The sequence below is a fragment of the Pleuronectes platessa genome, chromosome 21 (genome assembly GCF_947347685.1).
Source record: "Pleuronectes platessa chromosome 21, fPlePla1.1, whole genome shotgun sequence".
In the NCBI taxonomy this organism is placed as follows: domain Eukaryota; kingdom Metazoa; phylum Chordata; class Actinopteri; order Pleuronectiformes; family Pleuronectidae; genus Pleuronectes; species Pleuronectes platessa.
Window position 1 is genome coordinate 6,899,459 of NC_070646.1, and position 27,751 is coordinate 6,927,209.

General features: G+C 45.0%; 1 protein-coding gene across 1 annotated transcript in view; it reads right to left on the reverse strand.

Annotated features, from left to right (window-relative positions):
* LOC128427118 (zinc finger MIZ domain-containing protein 1) overlaps positions 1 to 27,751 on the reverse strand; it is a 109,873-nt gene that overhangs the window by 31,641 nt on the left and 50,481 nt on the right. Inside the window, exons 3-4 of the mRNA XM_053414207.1 lie at positions 7,025 to 7,144; positions 740 to 853 (exon numbers count right to left, since the gene is read on the reverse strand). Of these exons, the coding sequence (XP_053270182.1) occupies positions 740 to 853; positions 7,025 to 7,093 (183 nt within the window). The 5' untranslated portion in view covers positions 7,094 to 7,144. The remainder of the gene's footprint in view (positions 1 to 739; positions 854 to 7,024; positions 7,145 to 27,751) is intronic.

The window sequence follows — 27,751 nt, forward strand, 5'->3', positions numbered from 1 at the left end:
CGAGCACAAATCTCTCGGGTCCCGGCGCCTGGTGTAGCCACGCTTGCTCCGCGGGGGCAACGAATCCCCCCCCGGCAGCAGCTGTATGTGTCTCTTATCTACTGCTGGAGGCAATATGACAATGGACATGTTAAGTTTGGCCCATGCAGGGTGACAGGTGAGTGACACATCCATTCACTGTGCTGCTGGCTGACTGCTCTGTCTTTTGGCCCAAAATCAGAATGGAGAGAAATTCCTCCAGTTACTACCCCCACCCCGCCCCCCCCAAAGAAAATCTTTGCTTTGTTTACAGTACACATCTGAAAACAGTCACTTTTTTCTTGAATGTCATGGGATACTACTTATTCAATTAATCAAAGGGCCCCAGACATTTCAGTTGGGGAATTAAAGGCTTTGAAAGTCATGAGCACTGATTGCTTTGTGGTTTGAGGACGTTATTGCACTTGTCCTTTTTTTCGAGTTCCAGCCGGTTTCATGAGCCGCAGCACAAGCTGTAACCGAAGTCTCTAAGAAGGTGACTAAACCGCAGCCGTTTCTGCCGACTGGAATACTTTTTGTTTTCTAGTGACCTCAGTGAAGATCAGGCTGCTAAACTTCACTTCTCTTGTATCCCTGAGGGAGTTACGGAAAGAGCCGCGGCAGCAGTTGTTTTAGCGGCCGTCTCCTTGTCCTTGAACCTGTGAGTATGATGCTGCGGAGAGGGAGAGGGCGGGAGGGATGGTCGTGAATGGCAACTTACCGTTAGGCATCCCATCAGGCTTTGCTCAAAGGGTCGCTGGAAGGCTCGGGGGTCGCCGCACCAGTCCAGCAGCTCGGTGGCTGCTGTTTGGAAATTTGCTGGATTTTGTAAGTGCTGGAGGAAAAGAAAAGGGAACAGATTAAGAGTCAGGAAACTTTCAAAGGTCACGAAGAAACAGAACAGAGATATTCTGAGATGTATATTTTTCACCTATTTATTCATTTATATATTTTTGGATAATGGATTATTAACAACATTATACATTTTTGTCATATGTAAGCATAAATGCACGATAATTAATAAACACATCTTTCAATAAATAAAGTAATAAGCAGTGTTGAAACAATTCTATTTATAAAATTGAGGCTTTACTGTTTGAACGACAGTTTAGAGATAATCATTTCATCACTACAGCGATTATAAACTTAACAGTAATAATAATATATATTTGCTCCTCACTTTTAATTTCCTTTTAGGTGAAAGTTTTACACCTGCTTAAAAGAAATGTTTTAGAGCCTTTCATAGTTTATGGAGGATACGGTTGGACTGCCTGCTCAGTTTCGCTGTAATCTGGATAAGTAGTATAAAATAGACGAATGGAAAGTGATAGGAAACATTAGTTTTCCCCAATAGAAAGGCCACAGCAACAACATGATGAATAATTAAAACCACTCAGAGTGTCTTGAAAGAAAACAGCATTTTTACGACCAACATTTCAAAAATCTTACTTATCACAATTCGGATTTCTTTTGCTGGAGTTTTAAAGTATTAATGCTCTGGGCTGAGGGGTGATGTCCCCCATTGGTCTCCTGCCTCCCCCCCCCCCCAGGTTTGTGTAGCACTGCCTTGCCACTGAGTGCAATAAATCTCCTTGTGTGGTGGCATGGACAGCAGAGGAAGCCCTTATTTCAGCAGCCGGCCCTGAGCTGTGCTGTGACTTTATCTGACAACAGCCTCCTTGACCTACAGGCACCCGTTTATGGCGTTCATTCCCCGGCTGGAGCCAGCAGCCCACTCACTAACCCGGTTGTCTACCTTCGCTGTCGAGCAGCACAGGAGCAAGCAGAAAATAGAGCTCTGCGGCTCGCCACGTCGGGCTCGCTGCCGGTCACTGATCTTCTCTCAGAGCTTTCAGACCTGAGTCATTTCTGCAGAGCTCCATTTCTGCACCTCCACTCTGCAGTAATCTGTTGCCTTCGGAGAGATTATGCACACGAGCCTTTGTAGTGCACTTGTGTAAACCAGGCACAAATGGCCTCCCGCTCAACGGCATCAAAGGTAAACAGAGAGGTTTGTCAGCTGAAAGTGAACGGCTGCCTTCTTAACACATCTGTGTGCTTTGATTTCACTGTCAGAGATTAAAAGAGAAGAGGAAGTGACAGCTGTACAGTCGCTGCCTCGCGCTGCTTTATTCCTGTTCGCTCTTTAGGGGGCAGCAGAGGTCAGGATTTGTGCGAGGCAGCTTTCATATTAATTTACAAAGCCAGTGTTTGACAGGGGCCGGATGAAACCAGTCTTGTTTATTTCATGCTCTGTCCAAGGCTGTTCCCCACTCGCCCGCCCGACGTGTCTTTGTTAGGGGAGACTCGGGTTGAGACGTGGTGGCGCTGCTGAGCGTTTTTAAATTCTACTGGTGGATAAAGTCTCCTGGAGAAGCACAGACATCCACAGATGCTAAATTTAGACGAGTCTGGAAGCGAGACAACACATGAAATCAGTGCACCGAGGATGCAAAGGAGGGGAGGAAAAAGGGAGCGTATAAAGAGGGGAGATAAAAAAGAAAATACACCACCACCATTTGCGCTTGAAGTGATTACTGTTCTTTGCACTCGGAAAACAATTGGTCCCACCAGTGTGGCTGTCACAGGGAGAGCTTGGCACTGTCATGCCACAGATGTTCACCCTTCTCTGGCCAAAACCCACCAATCAAACCTAAACTAGTGGCCAAGAGAGCCCTCACTCCCCCCCACCCCCTGTCATCATCCCCCGGGTGAGAGCGATCCTCCAACATTTACACTCCAGTTAAAGCTCGGCCCAGTTTGAGGGAAACAAAGGCGGACGGGACTTTCGGCGTCCTGAGAATACAGCTTTCTTCAGATACAATCATCCAGTGTAGTCACGTCTGGAAACAACTTGATCTGCACATCTGCAGCGAAACTGAATGTGACAGCGCACGCGATCTGGCAGAGACTCCCTCTCCTACAGCTTTTTGGGTTCTCTGCCGCTGTTGTTCTACATTCACCGAACGCCCCAGAGCACTGAAAACACATTAATGGAGACAATTAACCCAGAAGAGGAGCAGTGGTAGACAGAGACAGCTGCATATCCAGTGCGGGAGCAGAGACATTGCAGTTGTCTTCCAGTTTATTTTGAAATAGTGACACTTTTGTCAGTTTGAGGAAGTGCTCCCGCAGCGAAAGGAGAGTTTGCGGCTTCCGGCAGAGCCCCTGTACGTACCAGTGCAAGCTGAGGGTCTGACAGCGAACTGGCTTCCCCGCACTCGGAGGAAAAATACTACCTCTGAAATAGATACCAGCGGTATCACAGAACCCATCTTCCCCAAAGTGTTCACGACGGTGCAATTCTAGGACACGAGCGGAAAACAAACTGCCACTGAGGAGCTGTGTGCTGGGGGTGAAATCAGATAACAGTTTTTTTATGTATCACTTTTTGAAAATCTTTGTTTGTAGGTGAAACAAGTATCTATTTTGCTGTATGACTTTCTTTTTTTATTTTAAGTACAGATACTAAGTCTTTCCTTGAGGTATTTAGCAGCAGCTCCACAGGGCATATAGGAACAGCAGCTATTTGAATTGTTTACCTTTTCCAAATATTGGTGTAATAAGTTCTCATAGCCACCAACAAGCAACAAAACAATACGTTGTCATACTTCAGAAGCTATTTTCCTTCATAAATTACTAAAACGATCAATTATGAAGTAAATTATTGTCAGTTAATAATTTATTAATCAACTCATCTCGAGGTTCCTTAACTTTTCAGCCCCCGACCCCCAAAATAGCCTTTTAAGAGACATAAGTATACTCGGGTGAAACATTACTTTGTTTTCATAGGTAATGAAGAGATTTGTGAAGTTATTGTTTAAAAATCACATTACCCTTATTTCACAACGAGACGGTGATTTGAAAATCACCACCGTAATGATTTCGGATTTTTTCTTTTAACCCGTGATTCAATCAGGCCGGACGGATTCCAATTGCCCTCCACTTTATCATGGCGCTAAGCAGTAATTTATCATTCGAGCAACAAAATCAATTTGTTCCCCTGTCCGCCGCACTGGCTGCGAGTATTCAGACAGACATGTCACAGCTCCCACAAAACAACAACACAATGGAGGAGCCTTCATTTATATTCCTGCTCCATGTCCACGCCGCCTTTGAGATGCCAAATTTCAGCGTGCGCACACTTTCAATTAAAGCAAACAGCTGGATTGGTTTACAATATTTTCTTAATTATTTTAATGGCTTGGATATTGGACAATGGGGAGCAGGGGGGAGAAGATAGTGAGTTAATTGTTCTGATCTCCCCTGATGATCATCTTTGTGTGCGGGGAGGAGAATAGACGGCCGGCTGAATGGGCTCACTGCTAGTCTAATTGGCAGGACATAAATGGTATTTATTATGCGGGTCTTCCAAACCCTGATTGTCTGCGGCACAAAGCTGCCTCTATTAGCAGGGTGCTGGCTCTTACTGGTTGGTTTGAGATGACCCGACGCTTAACCATTTATTAGATGGACTGGAGGCCTCCTTGTATGCCATGGATCTCTCTAATTGCCATGTTTACCCATGTGCTGCTCCCTCCATCGCTAACACTGGAATGTGTTTGTTTAAATTTTTGCCTTGTGGGGTTAATACGTTTAACCCTGCGACATTTGAAGGGTGTAAACTTTTGGGTCTCTTTTCTTGTCCTGTGAACTTCCTTTAATATAACCAATCAGCAACTGGCACTACAGTCACAACATGATGTCATTAGATATTGATCTCCGCCAAGGAGGTTATGTTTTCAATGCTGGTTGTCTGCACGATTGTGCAAACACTACCTAACCGATTATCTTGAAACCTGGAAAGTTTTGAATATGAGCCAAGGATGAACTCAATAACTTTAGGCGAGGATCTCGATAAGGTGAGAGACCCAGGAAATGTTTTTCAATCTCTCTTTCAGAGTTTTTTTGTGGATTTCTCAGGGAATAATGCAAAGATCTTAATGAAAATCAACATATCTATGAACAGTTAACATTTTTTGTGGATTCAGATAATAATACAGATTTTATGACTTAAAATTAACATATTTCGGTGGGTGGGGGGATCTTCATTCAGTTGCTGTATGATAACAAATTCCTTTCAACAATATCAGATTGGATATCTTGTTTAATGTTCGCAGTTTGCAGCACATTTCTGTGTAAATGGCACATGTATCTGATCTCAATACATGTGTATGCAATGCACTGATAAAGTGGCCAATCAGCTTAGGCGGAGGTATGCGCTCTCCGAGTGCCCTTCTAGTTATTATCTGTGAAGAAGGTAACAAGTCAGGGAGCGTTTTTTACCTGTCTCCATCTTATTACTGAAGAACATCAAAGTATCCACACAGAGGCTTCCCTCTGTTTGCTCCCTAAACACTCGGCTATGGGCCTCACCGTGTCTCTGTCTCAGTAATAGCTGGGAATTCCCAACTGAGGGTAAAACAATTTGCCACGTCCACACTTGCGTCTTAGTGCAAGGCCCTGGATACTTTCCCTGAGGCCTTGTGATGTGCTTCTCAGGAGGTGGACCTCAGCGCGGAGCCCAGAAACAAAACGGGCCGCCAGTTAGAAAGGAAAGATCAAAGGCAGGGCCCTGTAGCCCGGGGTTACACAAGTATGTCTGTTTAATTCTGCCAGAGATTGGTCCTGCAGTAAATGTTGGCGAGAGGGGAACAAAAGGACTCACTGGGAGTCAGCAGCGGTGGTGGGAGAGAGACGGGTGATGAATGGGGAGGGAGGGGAGCCTCTGCTCTTTGACCCCAGTCAGAAACCTGAGTCACACCACAGGCCTGATAATAGGACCGAACAGATTAGTCAAACAGGAAGACGTAGACACATTCAGGGCCAGGATTGTGTGCGTGTGTGTGTGTGTCTGTGTGTGTACATAAGCACAAATCAGGACAATGAAACACATGTGTTGTTTTCCAATGCATTACATTCAACAAAAAAATGCTAATGACACAAATTTGCATTGGTGCAAACGGCCCGTCCATGAAATGTCAAATTAAATCAATAACCACAAATTGTCTTTGCATCCCACTGAAGATACAAAATCTGAAGTTTAGAGTCACTTGTGGTTGTAAACCTGTTGTAACTCCACCCTTCTGTTGGAGGCAGCACTAATATCTTTGAACTAACCTCATTGAAGCAGTAATGCTACCCTCACGTGAACACTCAACAACGCACCACTGCTCTGCTCTCTCTCCAGTGATACCGCGGCTACTTCCACAACCGTCACCTGAAAGCTGCCACTGCTGCTGCAGCTGTTCATGTCACATTTCCACTCCACCCCAGCATCCACCTGTTAGCTCCGTGTTCTCCTCGGGGGCAAGTTACCATCATCACATCCTGCTGTGCTGGGGGGTGACGAGGTCAGAGCACTGATGCCAGACATCAACACTGTAAATAATCTGTGTTTACGTCCAAATGCTTATTATGGCCAAGGGACCTTAAGTTAAAGTAGCAAACCTGTGTATTTTAGCGGATTTAACCCAGTTTTCCACAGTTTATCAAATTAATTTAGTCTTTTTTTTTTTTTATTAAACCTGTGAAATCCATTTTAACATTGTACTGCAGCTGTTCCAGGTGAATCTGACTTGTCATTGTACTGTGTGGCAGTTCAGACAACATGCATGTATCATACTGTGACTCTCCTTCATTGATTTGTACTGAATATCCACTTTTGGGATTTTCTTACTCATTTTCTCTTACTTTAAATACGATAAATATGATACATAATACATTATTGTCACGCTACAATGCTATAGTTAAACAGAAATCCATATAATCAGAATGTGCAGGGTAATAAACAACAGATAATTGTATCCCCTGACATATGTGAATGAAGGAGTAAAAGTAAAAGAATCAACTTTATAAAGCCTGTGTCAATATATTGTACTCTGTGTTTACTATATAACACATGTTAGGCTCAGTAAATTATATGTAAACCCCTTATATAAACTGGCAAATATGAATGTTAAATACCTGGTAAATCAACAACAAAGAAGGTGTAAGAAAGTCTCACCTGTTTGATACACAGCAGACGGTCATTTGTCTGCTGTATGTGTCTGTCCATCGACGGTATAGAGTTCATGATGATTGTCCCTCTTTGGCCTCTACCTGCCAGCCATTAAACTGGAGCGCTCTGCAACAGAAACACAGACACGTGTTAAAGCTCGACTCTTCACAGGGAAGCTGCCAATGCCATCACCGCCAGGATATTGCAGTTAGTGTGTCCATACGTGTGTGTGTGTGTGTGTGTGTGTGTGTGTGTGTGTGTGCGAGTGTGTGTTGCTGTGAGTTGAGATATTGATTTGGCAGGTGACAAGCACCTCAGAGAGCCCGAAGGATGACATTTCTCTCAGCGCCTCTGACACCCTTAACAAGCCCTGGCGGTTGCCCTGAACGGCGCCACACACACTTCACAGAGGACACAATGGACAACTTAGAGAAGATGTCTGACCAGGTTTAAAGGCAGGGGTGGGGGGTGTGGGGGGGAGACACTTCCTTGTCTCGTCAGCGTTACCTCAGAAAACCACGTGGAAAATTCCACCCTGGCCAGTGAGAACATTCACTTGGCATGGGATTGGCTGTTTACATTGCTTGGCAATTATGTAATCTTTGGTTAACAATTATCTGAACCCTGGGCCCAGACACGCTCCACATTTCATTCCTCCTCCCCGCCCTGCTCCTTCCACTGCTCCTTCCACTGCTCTCCAGCAACACCAGAGTTCCTCGAACAAAACCCCTTACATCGCACTATTGATTTTGGAGCAGCAGCTTATGGAAAACCTCTTTCTCTCCTCTTTTTTTTTTTTTTTTTTCCAGAGGAGGTATAATTCTTCATGGAAGGCAAACAATGGGGCTGCGGTGTGACACGCTACATAACATTATCACAAGTTAAAAAGTATTACAAGCTACATTAAAGGTTATCAATTTTGCCCGCGGGGGGCTGATTTAATGTTGCGTTCCACGTCGAATAAATACCAGTGGGCTATAACTCACAGTGACCTGAAGCGCCAAGTGAAGGGGGCGAGTGAATTAATAGGCACATGTACGGTTGGTGGTTTGAGACGTACCCCTCCATCTTCACCCGTCTCCTCCCCCCCTCCATCTCATCCTGTCTCAATCTTTCCTTTTGCGCTACACTGCAAAGGCATCTCCTCCTGCAGCGCCTCGTCTCACCCGCCCCCCCTTCCCATCACTCAGGCCCCTCCAACCCCTACGCCATCTTTCTCTATTACCATTACACAGTGAGAAATTTCACTGCACAAAGTACCGGTGAGATGAGGAGAAGAGAGAGAGGGAGAGAGGGAGAGAGAGAGAGGAGGCAGCATGCTGCACCACACTGATAATACTCACTTAGGGGTCTCTAGCTGGATTTAACGGCAGGGCCAGTAATCTACTCCACTAGACAGCTAAAGAGCTTTTATGCTACCTATTGGAGCTGCTCATGCCGTTACTTGAGTGGAGAGAAGGGCACACTAGTGCATTCCTCTCCATAAATTAGAAAGCTCATTAAAAAAAAGAGAGAGAGAGATGTCGGAGGAGTTTTTCTTTGCAGATGAGAAGTGCGTGTTTGTTGATGTGTTTTGAAGTGTCGCACGAAGGAAAACTTTGAAAACTCAGCGTGGGTTGAGGTATCAGTCATTATCGATTATTATTATGATCAATGATGCATTATCATCTCTTTTAAATCTTGATGAGCAGAGAATGACAAATACTTGATAAACAGCATGAAGTACAAATCTGAGTTTGATCAATTTAAGATTAACATCCTTACTTTTCTTGTACGATGCGTGAGTTATATTGATATGTAAATGTTGGACCTTTATTGTGAAAATTATTGGTATTGTTTTATCTTCCTAGCCCTAGTTGATCATCTTTTTGACTTGGTAGATGTCATAATTTAATAAAGAAAAAATTAGAACGGCATTCAGAGAGTTCACACCTCCGCCAAAGTCCAGCAGCCCCTTAATGAAACTAGATCCGGATTTTTATCTGTATCTACTCCAAATTACACAAATCCTAAAGAGTAGTCTTCAAAACATGCCTGATTTTTTTCATCAAGATACAAGAAATATTCCTTGAGCAAAATTTCCTGGATCTGCACCAAAATATAATGCATTATTCCTTGGGTCATACACTCGCACTACTAACACAAGCTTTCCCTTGAAGATACCCTGCATGTCACACAGTAGAAAAAACCTTCATCCTCTGCATTAATATACTGACTCTGTATGTTTGCTGCTGTAACACTGCCCTCACTCCGCTCCCTGTGCCAGCGGATGCTGAGCTGGTCCTTGGCGTGGGTGGCCCCGCACCACCGTGCCCCTCAGTCACCAGCAGGTGTCTCCCTGGCCCTTCAAAGGCCTGGCTAGTGGCACAAAGAAGGCGGAGCGGTGTTGCTTTAAGCCTTTACAAGCTCTACAAATCCTCAGCTGCTGCTTCCTAACAGGGCCCACTCAGCCCGGCACTGCCTGTCTGACCTTGTGGTTATTGATGAGCGAGTCGACCTGCTCTCTCCCCGGCTCTCCGCCCTCCTGCCCTTCCTTTCCCTTTGCTCTCTCTCCCTCTTTTTCTCCCCCGATGTCATTTCTCTTGCCTCCAACAGTGAGTTAAAATGAGGGAGAAAGAAAGAGGCTGGGCTGCCATTCACCTCCTCTGTTGAGCACACAGTATTTCTGACCTCCACACACTGCCTGCACACGTTAAAGATCATTTTGAGTGTGACGTGACATAGATCTGGAGTAATTTAATTGAATTTCACTTGTTCTAATCAAACACTAGTCCTTTGTTAAAGCGTTAATGACTAACAAGAGCCAAATTAAAGATTAAACCCACAATGCTGTGGAGATATGACAGCAGATGCAATTATGAGCCTGCCCTTATTTACTTGCTCTTTTTTTAATCTTGCAGATGTTATCATTTATTATTTCCCCTGCACCATTACCTTATGTGAACTTATCTGCTTTGATTCAGCTAGTTACCCCCAGAAAACTGTGAGAGTGTGTGTGTGTGGTGGTGGTTGGGGGGGGGGATCGGCGCAGATATACGTGCGTTGCTTGAGCTTAATTTACTGCAAATTGCGCGGCAGGCGTTACACAACAAGTTGAGGGCTGCGGATTCCTGCACAACAAAAGGCACACGGGGGGAGTGGAGTTGGGCGGGGGGGAGGGAAGGAGGAGGGAGACCCGCTCGCCTTCCCTATTCAAGGGGGAGCTAAAATATATGTATTGAGTGGGAGCTGTAATAAAACGAAACGGGTGAGGAGATGCAGGCTGGGAACAAATATGAAAGGCAGTGGAGTATGGCGGCAAGGCGATGGAGCACCACCGGAGGATTGGATGAAATTATCTCTTTATAATCAGGGGGCTTCTGCATGGCTGCCTCCTCCGTAGCCCAGTGACAGATGAGGCCTACCTCTTCAAATGGGCTTTTCACAGAGCTATCAGTCCACCTCTGGGGTAAAACAATGTTTTTCTTCCCCCCTGTACCACCACTTTAAAAGCTTTGTTTCCACGCGGCCCCCCCGCGGAGGACGGGCCCATCTCCCAACAGGCGGGGTCCGTGTTTGTCTCATTACGTGTTCATGTTACATAAGTGTACCTTGACAAGGGCCGCGGATTTAATTAGACGACAAAACAGTGCCACGGCGGGGACTGGAAGAGGGTGTTGCTAAATATTGTTGAATGTAGACACAAAAGCACAACAATACCTCTGGTAAGTAAGAGGGATCGCTTTTTGAACTGTCACAATCGCACAGTTTGGAATATAAACATTAATTCAGATGCCATGAAACCCAGCCCAGCCTCTTCAAAGAGAGCTTCCAGCCTGTTAATGTAACGTAGATGAGTTGTGTGCCTCCGCTCGGCGGGATAAAAACCGTCTGAGGGGGAGAAGAGTAGACAATGATTAGCTTTATCCCACCATCACAGCAGAACAAATGGATCATGAACCCTCGCCGCTTTACACAGTCTCTCAGCTGAGCTGTCAAGGCGCTAGGAAGTGGTAAACAGATTTAATTTATTCATATAGATGGCTCGTGAACCAAAACAGTCAGGCTACTCTCGGGTTGCGTTTACAGATATTACAACTTGGCTCTTATTTTGGTGTTTTTTTTCACTATCGGTTATGATGATATTGTGCGGAGATCTGGGACAACTGCACAACAGGTCAAGAAATTAACAATCAGACGATAAAGCACACAATTAACGAGCCATCAAATGATATAGTCATAGCACTTATGGTAAAATTAAATCCAAAATGTGAGTAACAATCCCCAATTTCACGACAAAGACGACAACAGCAGGAGGAAGTTGAGTTTTCCCTTTTGTTTACTCTTCCAAACTAGAATGGCGCTCAGTGGAAAACACATCTCCGCCAAAATTCCCCCGTTAATTCAATCAAACTACACCGAATTTCACACACTCATAGATATCTGTCCCCTAAATGGGTCCGATTGTTTCCATCAAGATTTATGACTTACATTATTAGCACAATTTCCAGATCCGCCCCCTGATCCAGACCATCATATTAATAGGTTCTTCCCTGACGCACATTGCATCCTTTCACAATCTGGTGGAGATCTGTCCAGTTGTTTTTGTGACCAACCAGCGGACAGGGGTGACAACATAACCTCCTTGGCAGAGGTAATAAATTTGGTTAAACTGGAGTTAATTACCTGTACGACATTAGCACTGTGCCCCTGGATCTCAGCAGTTAGTGAGCACAGTATCATTATTATCGAGAGGCAAAGTGGTGAGACCCAACATTATGAATTATTTGCTTAATTTAAAGATCCCCTCCTAACATGTTATTATACAAAAAGAATAAAAACTCTTAAATTAAAAATCTTAATTATTATCTTCCTTTTTTCCCTCTTTAAAACAAATCAACATTGCATGAAAATATTTTTTTAAATGAAGACGCCTTCCTCTTCCTTTCTTCTAATTACACTGGAAATGTTAAGTTCCTCCATCCCACTGGTGTAATTTGTGTACTGAACAATGAAATCAGAGAAAATTGTGCTTCAGGAAAGAAAAACTTTTCCCCCTTCAGCAGATAAATGTTGAAAAAGCCTTTAGATGCAAAACTCTGAAGGTCAAACATCCGGGTGGAGTCACAATAAGCTGAACACACGTCTGAGTGGACATTGAATGAATCAAACTTGTGCATTAAGGCGAGACGCATGTGTAGAGTTGGAAAAAAAGTCTCAGTCAAAGGATTCGTGGACACACACAGGCCGAGAGCTGAACTCTGCAAGAACTGAAAGACAGCAAGCTGTGCTGGCCACCGTTCGGACCACACACACACACAAACACACACACACACACACAAACTTAAACATACACATGCTAACACACACAGATCTTCTCACCTTCCCTTGAGTGCTGGACCGCCATCATGATACCATAACAAACACCCTCAGTCATTCCTAATGTGCTTTACAACAACACTACAGGCAGGGTGTTACACCTCCACAGAGCCGTGTGAAACATCCCCCTCGACTAACACACACTCGCTCACACACCCATGCCTCACTAATCGAAATCATTAAGTATTGCTGACACTATTAAAATGGAACAAGGTGGCCTGAGCGGGGAAATCGGCATCGCTCTCGCACCTTGCGAGGACACATCAAGACGCACAGCTCAAGGTGATCGTGTCCCCGCGTGTCGCCTATTGTAGGTGAATTAGGCAATAAAAGACTAATCTGCGCCATCATTGACAAGGGCTCGGCTGTTTGCTGCACTTGCTTAAGGGCGATAAAGATGAGGGAGGGAGGGTGGAGGAGGAGGAGGAGGAGGAGAGGGGAGGAAGCATCTCTTTACCCCTCATGATTTTAATGAGCTTTGATTCCAAGATAGTGTACGTCTTGTTTTCTTCCGACTGTCGGCCGAGGCCGGCGTGAAAGCTCCCCCTTTAATTATCTCAGCATTGTGGGGAGACGCCGGTTTCTCTCCGCGAGGGGAGGGGTGTTTAGTTTGGAGAGGGCAGCTCCAGGACTCCAGGTGTCTGCCTGGTTCTGCGCCTGGTAAGTGGCCAGACGAGGCAGCGAGGACAAAGCTGTGTTTGTTCGACAGCGGAGAAAGCAGAGAGGATGGAAATGTGTACGAATCGGCACCGCTTCCATTGTTGCCTTACAGAATGTGCCATAATCCCCGGCAGGCTCCATCCAGAGCTGGCACGGAGGATAATATGAGCTGCCTCCTGCCTGTCCCACCTCCCTGCTCTATACCTCCCCTCCCCTCAGCCCTGCTCCATCACCTCCTCCCTTCCCCCATTTCTCTGCTGCACACACATATGGACACACTGCCACTCAAGTGCACACACACACACACCTCCCCACATGGCTCCTTAACAGGCTTGGGAATGGATTTCTTTTATTTAATGTGGTTTGGTCTGCAGCTCCAGCGGCAACCGTGAGAGAGGGCGGGCTTGCAGTTGTGACACACACTCACGCACACACACACATACACACACACTCAATCCAAGGAGCCCTGCTGCGTTGGTCGCTGTTCACTGATCTCTCCCTCTTCCCCTCTGTCTTTCTCCATCTCCCATTCTCCCTCCAACTCCCTCCCTCCACTCCATCTCTCTCTCTCTCTCACGCAGACCCACATTCCCTCCCTCCCTCCCTTCCCTTCCTCCCTCCCCTTCCCTTTCTGCCCTCTCACTTTTTCTTTTTTTTTTGTTCATGACAGCTCACATAAGCAAGCCTCCTGGATTCCTACGGGAGCCCCTCGATCAGCACACAGAGATTGTTCAGCCATCAGGCACATCTGCAGCGTGATTAGAAAAGCAAAGGGAGCATGATGGTGGCGGCGGCATGCAGGAGGGTGGGGTGGTTGCTGAAGCCCCCCCAACACCACCACCGCTACAGCTACAAATACCAACCACCACCACCACCACCACCACCCCAGCAGCAAAAGAAGAAGAAAACAGAGGGTTGGGGATCATGGAGGGGCCTAGGCAATATCTGCTCTCTAACCAAGTGTAACGTTTCACCAAGTCTCAAGGGCCGATGCAATACAACAAAAAAAAGGGACAAAGGCAGATTGGGGCCAGTCTCTTCACCACCAGGCCCCCCCACCCACCCTGCAACTCGCCTGGCTCCGGCGGGGCATAGCAAAAAAGCGAGAAGACATGGTCCCAGCCACACGCAATCACGAGGAGCATCCCCGCCTTCTCCTGTTTGCCCTCTGCCGCCTCCTCCGAAACAGCCACTCTTTTAATTTCCCTCCACCCTTGCACTAATAGCAGAGGAGGTAGAGATGAGGGGAGGGATGTCAATTCCTCCTGGGGGGTTGCTGGAGGCTGCAGAGATGAGCCACATGACTGCTCGTCGCCTGCGAAAATGCAGAGCGGCGTGGAGCTGAAGGCGTGCCGGCTACAGCCTCACGTTCTCTGTGGCTTCCTGTGGCGCTCTATCAGCCTCCCCCCCCTCTCACCTCCCAGAATCCTCCAAGAAATTTTGGAGGCATTTGATGATGGTGATGGTGATGATGATGAAACCATCGATCCAAAGTGCAAACCTGCAGCTATTGTTGCCATGTGAAGTGTATTTGAAACGCCTCAGCCCTGTGAAACCCTTGGTCTAGAGAAGTGTCTTTGATTGTAAGCACAGAGGAAAAGTAAAAGAGGCATTTTACCTCCATTCGGGTGACTGATATTGTTGCTGTGTAGGTGCCGACACGGCTTCAGACAACTTGTGAGTGAGTTTTTTTTTTTTTTTGCTCTCTTCCTTTTCCTCCCTCCTTCCCTTTCTTATGTTCTCTTCCATTTCCCCCCTGCAAGTCTCTCGGTTTATTATGCATTCAGCTCATGTGTCCCTCCTGTGAGTGGCTGTTCATTTTCCACATACCATGCTTAATCCGGCCGGCTAAAAACTTTGAAATAGCGGGAGCCGCAGAAGCTACCCGGGAGGAGCCATTATAAGGTCTGGGAGGGAGAGAGAGAGAGAGAGAGAGACTGATAGCACTGGGGGGAGGAGTGACAGGCGAGCTGCAAGATACATGGGAAGGAATTCAAAGAAGGCTGAGAGCAGAACATGAGGGTGTTTGTGTGTTTGTTGCCTCGCGAGTGTGTGCGGTGCACGTGAGGGAAGCGGTGATAAGTTAGGGGCTGTGTGTGTTTCTTGACTTGTGTGTTTGATGGGGCTTCTGGTGTGGGCAGGGGGATGGAGGACCTCCTTGTCTCCATTGTGCCGGTGACCTTTGGCCTTTTGTGACTTTGAGGGAACGGGAGGAGAGAGTGAGGGCGAGCAGACTTTAAATAGTGCATGAGCTGAACCTGCCCAGACACTGACGGACAGCAGCAACATGAGCTTTCTCTGTTTCACCGAAGACGCCTGTGAAGACATGCCATCAAAGTGCCAGACCTCGCCGTGACCCCACCAACATTTTAACATTTCATACTCAGAGAATCTTGGCTGCAACTAATGGTTATTGTCATAATTTATTAATCTGTCTAATTCAAGCCTTTTTTTCATCAGGACAATGTCATAAACCATATGTGACAAGCTACAAAGCCAAAAGGTATTAACATTGAACACACAGTGAACTTAAAGCTTAAAACTAAGAAAAGCTGCAATATTAAAATATTTTGATATATGATCTGCTGCACTGCTTTTTACACAATTTTGTCTTTGACCTCATCAGTGTTATCTGCTATTTATCAATGTTTTATATTTATAGTGTATTTCTGTCATAATGGTACACTGATAGCTTTTATTCGATCAATTTTATATCATTCCTTTAACCTCAGTTAAGTTTAATGTTATTAAGTAAATACTCATATTTTCTTCATATTTCCTATTTGGTTCATATATATATATATATATATATATATTGTTCATAACACCTATGTTCTGTGTGCTGCAGCCATCTTTAGTATATTCATGTAAAAGATATGCAAAGTGATTTTAAAGTGCTTTTCTCTTAATCTTATATATTGAAGCAGGAATAAGTCACTTTTCAAACAGGAAATGACACAGTCTTTCCCTGTAAGTATTCAAATACACGATTCCTAAATTCAATACACTCAATGATCGATTTTACGTCAGTGACCCAGTGCTTAAGCATTTACTAATATCAAGTAATTGTAACTTAATGTAGATCTTCTTAAATGATATTAGTATAATGAAGTGTTGACCTTCAGTTTGTTTCAGGTCTACTGCATCTTCTTAACACATTTAGATCATGTAACTGGCACGTCTCCTACAGATATATTTCTTCATATCATCGGGGTGTTTTTTTTTTTTATGACCTTACTGAGCGGACTGATCCTGTGTTAACAGCTTGCTAGTATCAGTAGCCATCAGTCCCTCCGGGGAGAAGCCTCTCGTTCCACAAATGTGCTCAATTAAAAAGAGCAGAGTGCTTAGAGAGGGGCAGCGAGGGGCCAATCCCTGTGCCTGTTTGATCTGGATTTCCTAATTGGTCAATGACAACACATTACCAGACACGCGGACGCTTGATCCGCAAAGAAGAGGCTTTTGGACTGCGGCGCTTCTGCCTCTTTTGGCCTCCCCTTCCCCCCCTACGTCACCGCCATCCTCACAATCCCCTCCGTGACCATGCAGGCGCAGTGTGTCTGTGTCCAAGTGTGTCTGTATGTAAAGGAGGGGTGGGGGGTCAGCTTTGTGGGAGGGGGGCTGATTTAGAGGTTAGGCAGCACAGGCTGCTGTAAATCTGTGTCACAAATCTTCCTCATGAAGCTGTAAGGAGGGGGGGGGCGGGGTCGGCATGCAGGCATGTGATGAATCCCACGCAACAGACAGACCTCCACCTCCCTGCGCTCGGCCTCTGCCTGGGTCCACGCCGCGCCGCTTGCACTCTAATTTGCGAGAGATTGCAGGCTGCCATGTTTTGATTGCCTTTGTGTAAATGAATCGGGAAGCCTCTCATCTCATGTGCGGTTGTGAGGAATGCCAATGTGTCTGGGGAGGAAGAGGAGATTCTCCAGGGGGGAGGACTCAGCAGAGTCCTCCATCAAACACTCAAGACCGTTATTCAATAGTTCTTGTGCACATCTTTCTCTTTTAGTGGAGGATCATTTAACTTGATGTATATTTTTAGCATTATTACACCCATGCTAGTTCATGTGACTCTCTTTGTGAAGTTAAAACTTAAATCAAACCAAAATAGGAAAGTTCACATGTTTGTAGAACAGTACATCTCATTTTATATAATCTTACAGGGAGCTAAAAATAGCATCAGCTGAATATTGAATGCAGGGACAGAGGAGGTTGTTTGCAGTCGTTATGCAATTCAACTTACGCCGTCAACTGAGGCAGTAACAGCCTCGTCCTTTCACACATGCACACTCGCTAACGTCACTCACAGTTCACACCTAATCTCTTTTTATACACGCTGAAGAGGAATGACAAAAAAAAGCTTGAACTCACTAATGTGAGGGGGTTGCTTATTTATACGCTTGTGTGGGGGTCAATGGGCTCTTGAAGCTTATTCCATCATTCAAACTGCATAAATAAATCAATGGAAAGGTGATGAGGTTTAATTAGTCCTGCTATTATATGAAATAATTAGACTCGCATTATAGGTGATTATTTTCATACTTAACATTGCTTCTAATTTCATTGTTTTTATTCTATTATCATTTACTCTATGAAAGGAAATTGATAATAAACAGTATATAATAGCAAACGCTTGAGTTTAAACCCCAGACCACAAACAGCGAAGCCTCACATTTGAGAAGCTGAAATCATCATGTTTGTCATTTTTGCAATTTCTAATAAGTGGATTCATAATTTCAGCACCAGTTCATGTCACTTTTGAGCTGCTTCGAGACAAGCAGTGAACTCAGGATAATCTGATTCGAAAGGTTCTTGCGATTGACGTAGGTGTTGTTGTGCACAGAGCTTTGTATGGGTGAAATTTATACTTCATGTCCTGCCCCCTGCTGCTCGACCCAGGTGACAACCCTCACCTTTATGTTCTAGACTCAAACATGAACCCAGAGAATCTCCTGCTGCTTCATAAATATGCGAAAGGTAAATTCTGTGAAAGTGTACACACATTTTCTTGAGTTCATGTCTGAAAGCTTAAGAGAGAGGATTTCCTTTTACCTACTGTATCATGTATCAAGTGCCCATTCAAACACACACATTCATACAATGCATCTATGTGCAGCACTTCTCTATGAGAAGGGGCAATTTTGGGTTCAGTATCTTGCCCAAGGACACTTTGCAATGCGGAATGTTGAAGACTGGCATCGAACTGCCTTCTGGTTAGAGGACGACCGCTCAACCCCCTGAGCCACAGCAGCCGCATGCTGACAATAATATTCGGATCATGTATGTTCATGGGTGTAATTTAGCTACAACCTGTTTCTGGCTGTTGGCAAACAACACGGTTGCACATCATCCATCAGGGAAGTTGAGGTAGCTTGACAGGTAAACATAAACAAGGCTGCCTGCAGGAGCATTTCTAGAAGTGTATGTATGCCCACACACGTACACACACAAACAGCCAAAGACAAACATGCACAGTGAGACAGAGGGGAGGTGTGATAGGCAGCGAGACGCTGAAGGAAAGACGCACTGGATCAAAAAGAGGAGAAAATGTTTTCTGCAGGAAGCGGCAATAAGCAGAAAAAGTCTGTATCCTCCTGTTTAAGCCCCGAAAACTGCTGAACCATCAGCAATTACCGGCTGGCTGGGTCATGAATCTCTCTCTGCAGTGGTCCCGCTCAGAGCTGCGGTACTGCAGAGGTGCTCGGCCTCGGTCACCTGGACGGCAAGACAAACGCACGCACACAAGTGGAGACCTGAGCTGCCGGGTGACACCCTGAATATTATCAAATCTCTGTGCAAATCAAACGGACACTTTGCATCTCCCTTTTCCATGACGGCAAAGACGACACCGTCAGGAGCGAGCAGAAATGCAAAGCAGATGTTTTTACAGACGCACAGGTGAGCGTGATCCGTGAGCTGCAGACAAACAAACAGGATGTCATGGTGACACAGTACAAGCAGCAGCCACGGGACAAAGGTGCATGCATAAACACACACACAAGGAGAAAGTGCTGAACATGTAATTAGCTAATCCTGCAGAAAGCACGGATAGGCAGTGACTTAATTAAAATGATTCATTAAGGCCAATAAAAAAAACTTCTTTCAAAACTGCTGCCTGTAATTACAAGCGACCCCCCTCCTCCCTGTGGCAGAGGGCTGTAATATGTGCGTGCGTATGTATGTTTGCATGTGAATGTGTTTATGTGCGCGCACGTGATTGGTGCGTCTCGACGAGAGGGGGGGGGGAGAAAAGTCAGTTTCTGTGGCTCATTCAGCGTTAGGATCCTCGGCTAATGAGATTAGTCAATAATGGATTGAAAGCAAGCAGGCTCCCCTCCCCGACACAATGGCAGAGAGGCTGCCCTGTCAGCGACACATCCTCCACTGGTCAATATGCACACAAACACACACATACACACACTTACGCACACACACACACACTTAGAAACACATCTAAACAACAGGGGCCACCTTCTTAACATACAAATTGTGTTATAATATTGAGCGGTGCCTGGTTGAGATGGAGCTACGTGCCTTGCAGGCTGCAGACGACTCTCTGGGATTTAAATTCAAATTGGGTGCATATCTAGTCTTGATCTACAGAAAAGTAGATATTGTGTGCGTCACGTCAGGCCCTCGAAAGCACCAGATCTCTTTCATCACATGAATGCATGAGAGTCTGAGCCCGGGAAGGACAAACAAGTGTTGAGAGTTGAAAACTCCTCTCTTCTAAGATGAAGTGACATGAAATGGGGACTTTAAGGCCAACTGCAGCACAAACAGAGCTCTTTACAAACAAGTGAACAACCTGTTTGCGAGGGGGAAATGAACCTTGCACAAACAAGACGAGCCGAGCCGCCACAGAACTGCGATGCATCTGCAGAGTCAAGACTTTTCACAAAAAGGAGCTTTTAAGATCCGGCAAACACCAAAACTCAACCGCTTTCTTAAAGGGGTGTTGACGATCCTGAAATCTGCAGCTGCATCTATTGAAACCTGCTCTGAATGACACACTTGGTTCAGGGGGAGTTCACACACTAATTAACTCGCACTTCGGTAGCAAGCATTTGTACAATAAACTAGGGCTTTGGAAAATGTTATTTCCCTGTTTTACGTCTGGCAGGCTACATGCAGTCTGCCCTCTGATTGGTGGAGCCGGTCGGGGAGCGGCAGGAAAACACGAGCTTAAAAAACTACTTTTAAAGAAAAATCTAACTCTAACGACCAAGAGATGTGAATGTGTGTCTATAATATTTACATCACTTAAAATTCAATTGAATTAATATTGAAGCAGTAAAAGACAGGAGCCTTTTTGTAAATATTATCTATCATATTTGAATTATTTTGAAAGTCTACCAAAAATTTAACGAAAGCACGTTATCCAATAATGTGTATTTTTGGATAACAAATATTATTTTTATTAAAGTTTTTGTTATTTTATTTATCAATACTCATTCTCATCATCATAGTAATATTACAAATTTATAAATTTACATATTTACAAATGATCCTAGTCATATAAACGCACTAAAGTATTAATAATAACAACTGTATTAATATTGTTATATTATTATTGTTATGAAATAGTCAATATGAATCACTGGCACTAACATCCTATCATCCAGATGGGTCTGCCTGGTGCTGAGGTGTGTTGCTGTTCCTGTCAGCTGGCCTCCCGGGCCGGGGTCAGCACTGTGCTACCGAGGGTCAGCTCCCTGGTAATTTGTTTGACCGCTGCCCCGTCTCCGTCCAAACACAGGCCGTCGTATCAGGTAAACCAATTATTATCTGACATGAATCTGAGAGCAGAGAGGTCCCACACGACCACTTCCTCCACTATTAGCGGCATGTCTGTTTCTCCCTCTCTCCCTTCTTCAAAACAGGCACCTTGTCCCCCGCTTTCCGGCGTGTTTGCCGCTGCTTATCAGCTGCAAAGTGACTCATTTACCTGCAATGTGCAATTCTATGCGGGATTTAAAGGAAATTTAACCTATATTCAGACAAGAAAATGAATCTCCCTCTCCCCCTCGCTCTGTCTCAAAAGCATAAACAGCAGTCAGAACGGCAAGCTTTCTCCTGTTTAGTATTCAGCTGTAATCCTCCTGGGTGGACACCATGCTGTGTCGACAATCTGCATTTTGATTGGCGTGCGCAGGAAGTTTCCGCGTGGCTCTTTAGAAGCCGATGCATTGGAAGACAACCCAGAAAAAAGGCCATTTAGTAATATATTTCTACGAATACTCAGCAGTCTGCTCTGTAGAATAGCAAAATCTCTTGGTGAGATTTATCTTGTTTCATTAACCACAGCCAGCGCTGACACCAGGGTATGATGTGAAACTGATCGTTTGTTGAGCCGCGACTCTGTTGGCCAACATGGAAATGCCAGCGATATACTGTATAACCCTCTCAGAGAGCCATTTGTACAATCTCACCATTAGGAGCCACTTTGTTCCTGCAGCCCCTCCGGCCTCAAACCAGGCTCCTGCCTCCGATGCCTGTAACCATGGCAACTGCCTTCATTCAACACTTGCAAATAATGAAGACAATGTGTTTTCCATTTAGATGAGCTTTTTTTTTTTTTTTGTGCAAGATGATATGGAGAGTCCATCCTGACTTTTTCATTAAAGGAGCTTAATGACATGATTCCTGCTGCTGGATGCACTGTACGAGCTGAATCACAGATTAAATTGGTCTGGCGGGACATGAGTCAATACCGACGTTCACGATACAATATCGTGTTCAACAACTAAACTTGGGAAAGTTATTTTTTTTCTCCCTGGCCCTGGTGGACCTCGGTGTTGTAGGGAGGAACATCATGAAATAGAGATCTGCCTCAGGCAAAGAATCTAGCATCTGGATCACAAAAAGCAAAACATAAAAGAACGAGGAAGCAAAGCCAATGAATAATACCTTGCCCCAATACCCTGTTGATTATATTTTGACTTTCTTGTACTCCAGTTTCACACATCTTGGGTCTTAATTAGCATTGTAAAGGCCATCATTCCTAACAATAACTAGATTAAGAGAGCACATACAGTACATGTACCTCCACCAGGGCTCAACAGTCCCCTTATGAAACCACATTTAAATCTGCGAGGTTCTTGATTTGACACACTCTTAAATAGTAGTCCTCTAAAAAAAACGTTAATCATTCCCAGGGAAATTCCTGGATCCTATGTCGTGAACTGCACCAAGATTGAATGGGTTCCTACTTAATACGTGTTCCATCCTGAAAGCAAGTTGAGGGGAAATATGTTAATGAGCTTTTGCTGCCGAGGCACCAACCAACCAACCAACCGACCAACCAACCAAAAAATGGAGAATGGATAAAATGTTACCTCAGGTTCCCAAAGTACAGAGGCTTGAGCCATTTTAAGAAAACTGTTTACCCGTCTGATCACTGCTGTCAAAAGTGAGCAGAAATGTTTCTGTTATAGTTGTGAATAAAGTCCAACCCCTAAAAGGAAAAACATGCATTTTTGTAATTCTGTTCATATGTGCGAGAGTTACACACACGCACACAAACACACACAGAGTGGAGAGAATGGAAAGAACTGAAGGGCCAGGAGTCTCCTTTCCACTGTTTATAGGGAAAATTCCCTGTGAGCGGAGCCAGCTCTCCAGGCCAAAATTAATTCAAGAGTTTTACAAATCACTAGACAGGAAACATGGTGTTGTTCTCCACTTCCACTTCTTCTCCTCTGCAGCCCAGTAAACACTCTTTTGATTTGTTGTGTTGCTCACTCGCGAGGAAAGCACACAAAGCAGATAGTTACTCTAATTCCTTGATGACAAGAGTTTATCTTGCAGAGTGGCGTGCAGCTTGTTGCCACATGTGGCGTCCGTGTGAACACAAAAACCCTGAACACAATATTGACTGCAGGCGCTGTAGTCGATGGAATTCCTATGATTCCTATTCCTGCTTTTGTCGAAGCTTTGTGAATCTGATGTTCTCACGCTTCCCTGGAAACACAACAGTAACCTTTAGAATTCATAGATATATCTTTATAAAAACAAGGGCAGGACAATACCACTTCAGAGCCAGTTTGTTGCTACAACAAACAATGCAGTGAGCTCAGGTGCACGCGGACCACAGCGCACCATGATTGATATACAAGAGATAAAACACTGTTTGACTCCTGAATCCGGCTCCAATCACACGCTCTCTGTGACGCACTCGCCGCACGCTATCTCTGCCACACACGGCCCGCTGCTGATAAGCCGGGTTGAACCAGTCATATCTTCCACTTCGGGAAGATTTTCTTCTTGAATAAACAAACCAGGTTTATGGTGCTGAGGCGATTTGTGGGTTTCAGAGGCACAAGTGACACAAGTGACACTAATGCAGATTCAGACATAATCAGAACTGATTAATCAGTTAGTCATCAATCATTAATAGCTTTTTAAACGTGAGGATTCTCTGCTTTAAATCCCTTTGAAATGAACATCTTTAGGCGCTGGACATACAAATATTCGATATGAACATTTCTTGGGCTCTTCAATAATTGAATAGACTAAATATGAAACAATAAATCAAAAAAAATAATGCTCATTTGTAATCTCAGTCTCTCCTGAGGAAGAAATGTAGGAAACATACTTAAGCCTGTAGCAGCTCATTACCTGCGGGCTGTAAAGCAGTGAGACACATTTTTATGGAAAGCTTTTCATGCATTCATGATAGACAAAGGTTTTTGTGAATTCTTTGTTTCAACTCCTTTTTAACCTTTTGATTGGACACCTGCTTGTTGGACATGTTTGAGTGCAGTTTCCAGCTCCTTCACATGTCTCTCAGTGGCACTGAACGCATCATCACATGGTCGTATCCAGCGCTGACGCTTGGCTAATGCTTCTCATTGGCTCTCAATGTCACAGCTTCGCACACACACACAGATCTACTCGCTAAAAGTACAAACACCGTTAAAGCACTTTAGAGAGTGTGACACAAGAGGACACTGTGTAGCTAAAGGTTAAAGAAAGCACAACAACAAAAAAATGAAGACTGCAGGTGAATTTTGATTAATGTTATACCTCACACGCTCAAAGGTACACACACACACACGTACTGTATACCCACACCACCACCGCCGCCGCCGCCAGAGAGGGACGGAGGCTGCAGCGAGCCTCTAAGAGACCACCAGGTGTGACCTATTCATTATTTACCAACAGAGGCAGGCTAGCAGCATCTGCACGCTGTGCACAGCCCTGCCTTTGTAGGAGAGATGTGTCGGGATCAGATGAGAGAGGGCACCTTTGTGGATCGACATCTTTGTTCACACCCTGACCGCCGGTCGCCTCTTACCGCTCCTCAACCGCACTAAACACACTAAATGCATCTATACGACATCATAAGTCTGTTTGTCCAGCGTTTGACGGTAACATGTTACAGTTGTGTGACTTCTTTCAGGAGTTTCTAGCTAAGCAGCTACTACTCATAGTAAGCTGGGATCAGTGTACACAACATTGAGGTCTTTCCAGATGGTCACTGTGTCAGATCATGAGGTTTTTGGAACAACAGCAACACGAAACATCCGTTGGGGTGAAAGAAAGCAAAAAACATAATCTATAACTCAGTTTGGGCTAAAACGTAATATTAACATGTCCAATTTTTTTTCCCAATACCTGATTGTTCTCTGAGTTTGACAATTGTGTGGCCGATGTCAATTTGTCTGACCTCAGGTCAATCCAGAATCCAAAATCAATCTGAAGTTTTGGAAGGTGAGCTTGTTGCAGTTGTTAAGTTGGTTCATTAGGAGATTCAATGTGCATCTGTAGTCACAGGAGCTCTGCTGCAGGGAGGCAGCTTGTGTGCATCCAGAGGAAAAATACAAGTGTTCATAACTTGAAGTAGTATCTTCCAAAAACATGATGTAGAGAATTAAGATCCAAAACACACGGTGTTACATTAGCGTTTCTTTCTAGTCATGTTTCTGATATTTACCCTCTTTTAGCTCAGCTTTGGTCTTCACCCACTCCAGAGAAAGATAACTGACATGTAAGCTGCTAAATGCTCTGCTAAGTTCACCAGCTAATCGCTGACTGTGTCTGGCTGCTGTTTGGTGTTGGGCGGTGGTGCGGATGAAAAGGAGTAAACGGTGTAAATGGATGAAATATCTCAAAACCTTAAAGTAGAGTGAGACCTCCACAAAGGTCACTGCCTCTGAGACGATGTTGACGGACCTGATAAAGCCTGATGTCAATAAGAAAACAGAAAAATCACAATAGCTTCCGATCAGTGATTACTTATGTAAACTACCGACTATCACACTTAACATGAAAGCCCTTAAGAGGACCTGTTTTAATAGCTTAGATGAAACAAACAGACCGGCTTCTTTTGATGGATCTCTTCTATCTTAAGTACGCTCTGTTCTTGTCTATTGTATTTTAATAGATCCAGTGTTTTATCTTTGATATAACCACAGCACTGGTGGAAATAAATCGCACTTCCATGGACAGCTTGGCACAGGTTCACACACATCCAGGGTCATTAAGGCAGCTGACAGAGATGTTTTGTAAATTAATCTGTGCGGAAGACTTCAGCCTCTTCAGGTTGAGACAGAGTGTGTGTGTGTGTGTGTGTGTGTGTGTGTGTGTGTGTGTGGTGTGTGTGTGTGTGTGTGTGTGTGTGTGTGTGTGTTGAGTTTAAGTGTGTGCAGGAGCCTGGTTTCATTTCTTCTTGTAACACCCTAATGACTTTATTGTTTCATTCTTATCCAGCCTCCAGAAGCTATTACCATATAAACACCTGTGTTATCAAAGCACCACAAACAGTTTCCTGGATAATTTAACAAAGATGCGAGTGTTGATTCGGTATGAGGTGTTGTGACTTATAAGTGTGTGTGTGTGTGTGTGTGTGCATATTCTGAGGTATCTCTTTTCCCAGCGTGTGTTAAGGTGTGTGTATATTTTCGTGATATCTATTTTCTGTGTGGGAGTTTGTCTCTGGGTGCATTCAGTGATATCCATTTCGTGGCGCGTGTGTGGGCGGCCGCGTGCGGAGCTTAAACTTGCCGGAACCTGGCTACAGCTGGCCACTCTTCAGCTTCAATTGTGGAGGAAAATGTGTCTGTGTTACCTTAAATGGAGGCTGTTTCGCTGAAGAGGGGACAGAGCGAATGTTATGCATTACCATCGTGTTCCAGGCAATCTGTATCAAACCCCGGGTGAGGCAAACAAAAAGGGAACACTTGCATAACGGAGGAGCCTGATGTTACCCTGCAGAATAGACCTCTTAATTTTTTTTTTTAACCCCCCCCCCCCCCCCCCCCCTCCTCTCCTCCTCTGTCTTTGACTCTGTTCCCTCCCTCCCTCCCTCCCTACCCTCTCAGTCACAGGGCCTGGATTGTTCTGCTGAGGCTTGGCAGAGGCCGCGGATGGGAAAAGTGCAGGGGAGGCAGCTAACACTTCCTGCCTCCCTGAATCAGAGAGTCAACCTTCAGCGAGGGCACAATGGCTTCTCGTTAGCGAAAAAACCGCCCCACATGCAGGCAGCCTGTCACCGGCCGGGTTCCTGTTCTCTGACCCCCTTTTGCGTTTCCTCTCCCGGACTCCTCGTCCAACCAGGGCTGCTCCTCAGACGTACACAGCGGAGCTTGATGTGTCGAAGATTACGTCGACATGAATAACTTCTTCATGCATTTATGAGGACATATGATATTGTGAAAATACAAGTTTGAACGCATGAATGACTTCACCAGGATGACAAAGCGACACACATAACCACTGCATGAACCAGTGTGACATCACCCTGCCAGCACCACTATGAAGAGGGTTTTTTCCCCCTCAAGACTCATGCTCGAGAATGCGATGGTGATAAGGAGTTTCAAAGAGATGACGTGGAACCGAGCTGAATATGCCAAAATGAGTCACTAAAATGTGGCGGGACAACGTGGAATCCAGAGGCAGTAAATGGTTTCTCACTTGTTTTCCTCTCATTTTCACAGGCAAAAAAACAAGCATAAAGGGAGCCAGCCTAGGAGAAAATGAAGCATTGATTTTGCACACTGCCCTCTCTACGACAGAGGACTCCGATCAATAGGCTGGAGTAATACTCTGCACAAGTTTAATGCTTGAGCTGTACAGAGGCAGACAAGTGCTTTGTCTGGAAATTATTCCTTCTCTTTTATTGCACCACCGCAGCCGCCGTTTGAAAGCAAAACAAAAGATCTGTTTAAAGAAACAGCACCGCGGACGAGGAGGGCGACAGCTCCGCGCTTGTTGGAGGGATCGGTGCGGGCGGATCACGCTGTGGTCAAGGGTTTATCTGAATCAATGGAGGAAGTTACACATGTTAGCCACTTTGTAGTATCAACAGAAAGGGAAAGAGAGAGGAGGAGGAGGAAGTAGATCAGGCCATCAGGAGCGAGGGTCATTTTGCCAAGCCAGAGAGATGACCTCCAGCCGAGGATGCGACCTTTGACACGGAGCACTTCCACAGCCGGAGAAATAGATACAGTTACTTTCACATGAGGTTCTTTGAAGCAATCACTGAAAGCTACACTCTGAAGGCTGCGCGTGTGATCCGCAGTCAGAGGGAATCTGTGAATGACTCGGCCGAGGAGGCAAAGACTGAGCATGTGGGGAATCTGAGAACCCCCCCCCAAAAAAAACAACACTGTCCCTCCTCTTCAACGCGCAAAAAAAAAAAAAAAAACATTTCCTGACTGCTCACTTTTTCCTTTTAAGGTGCCTCCAAAGTCAAGGGAGGAAAAACTC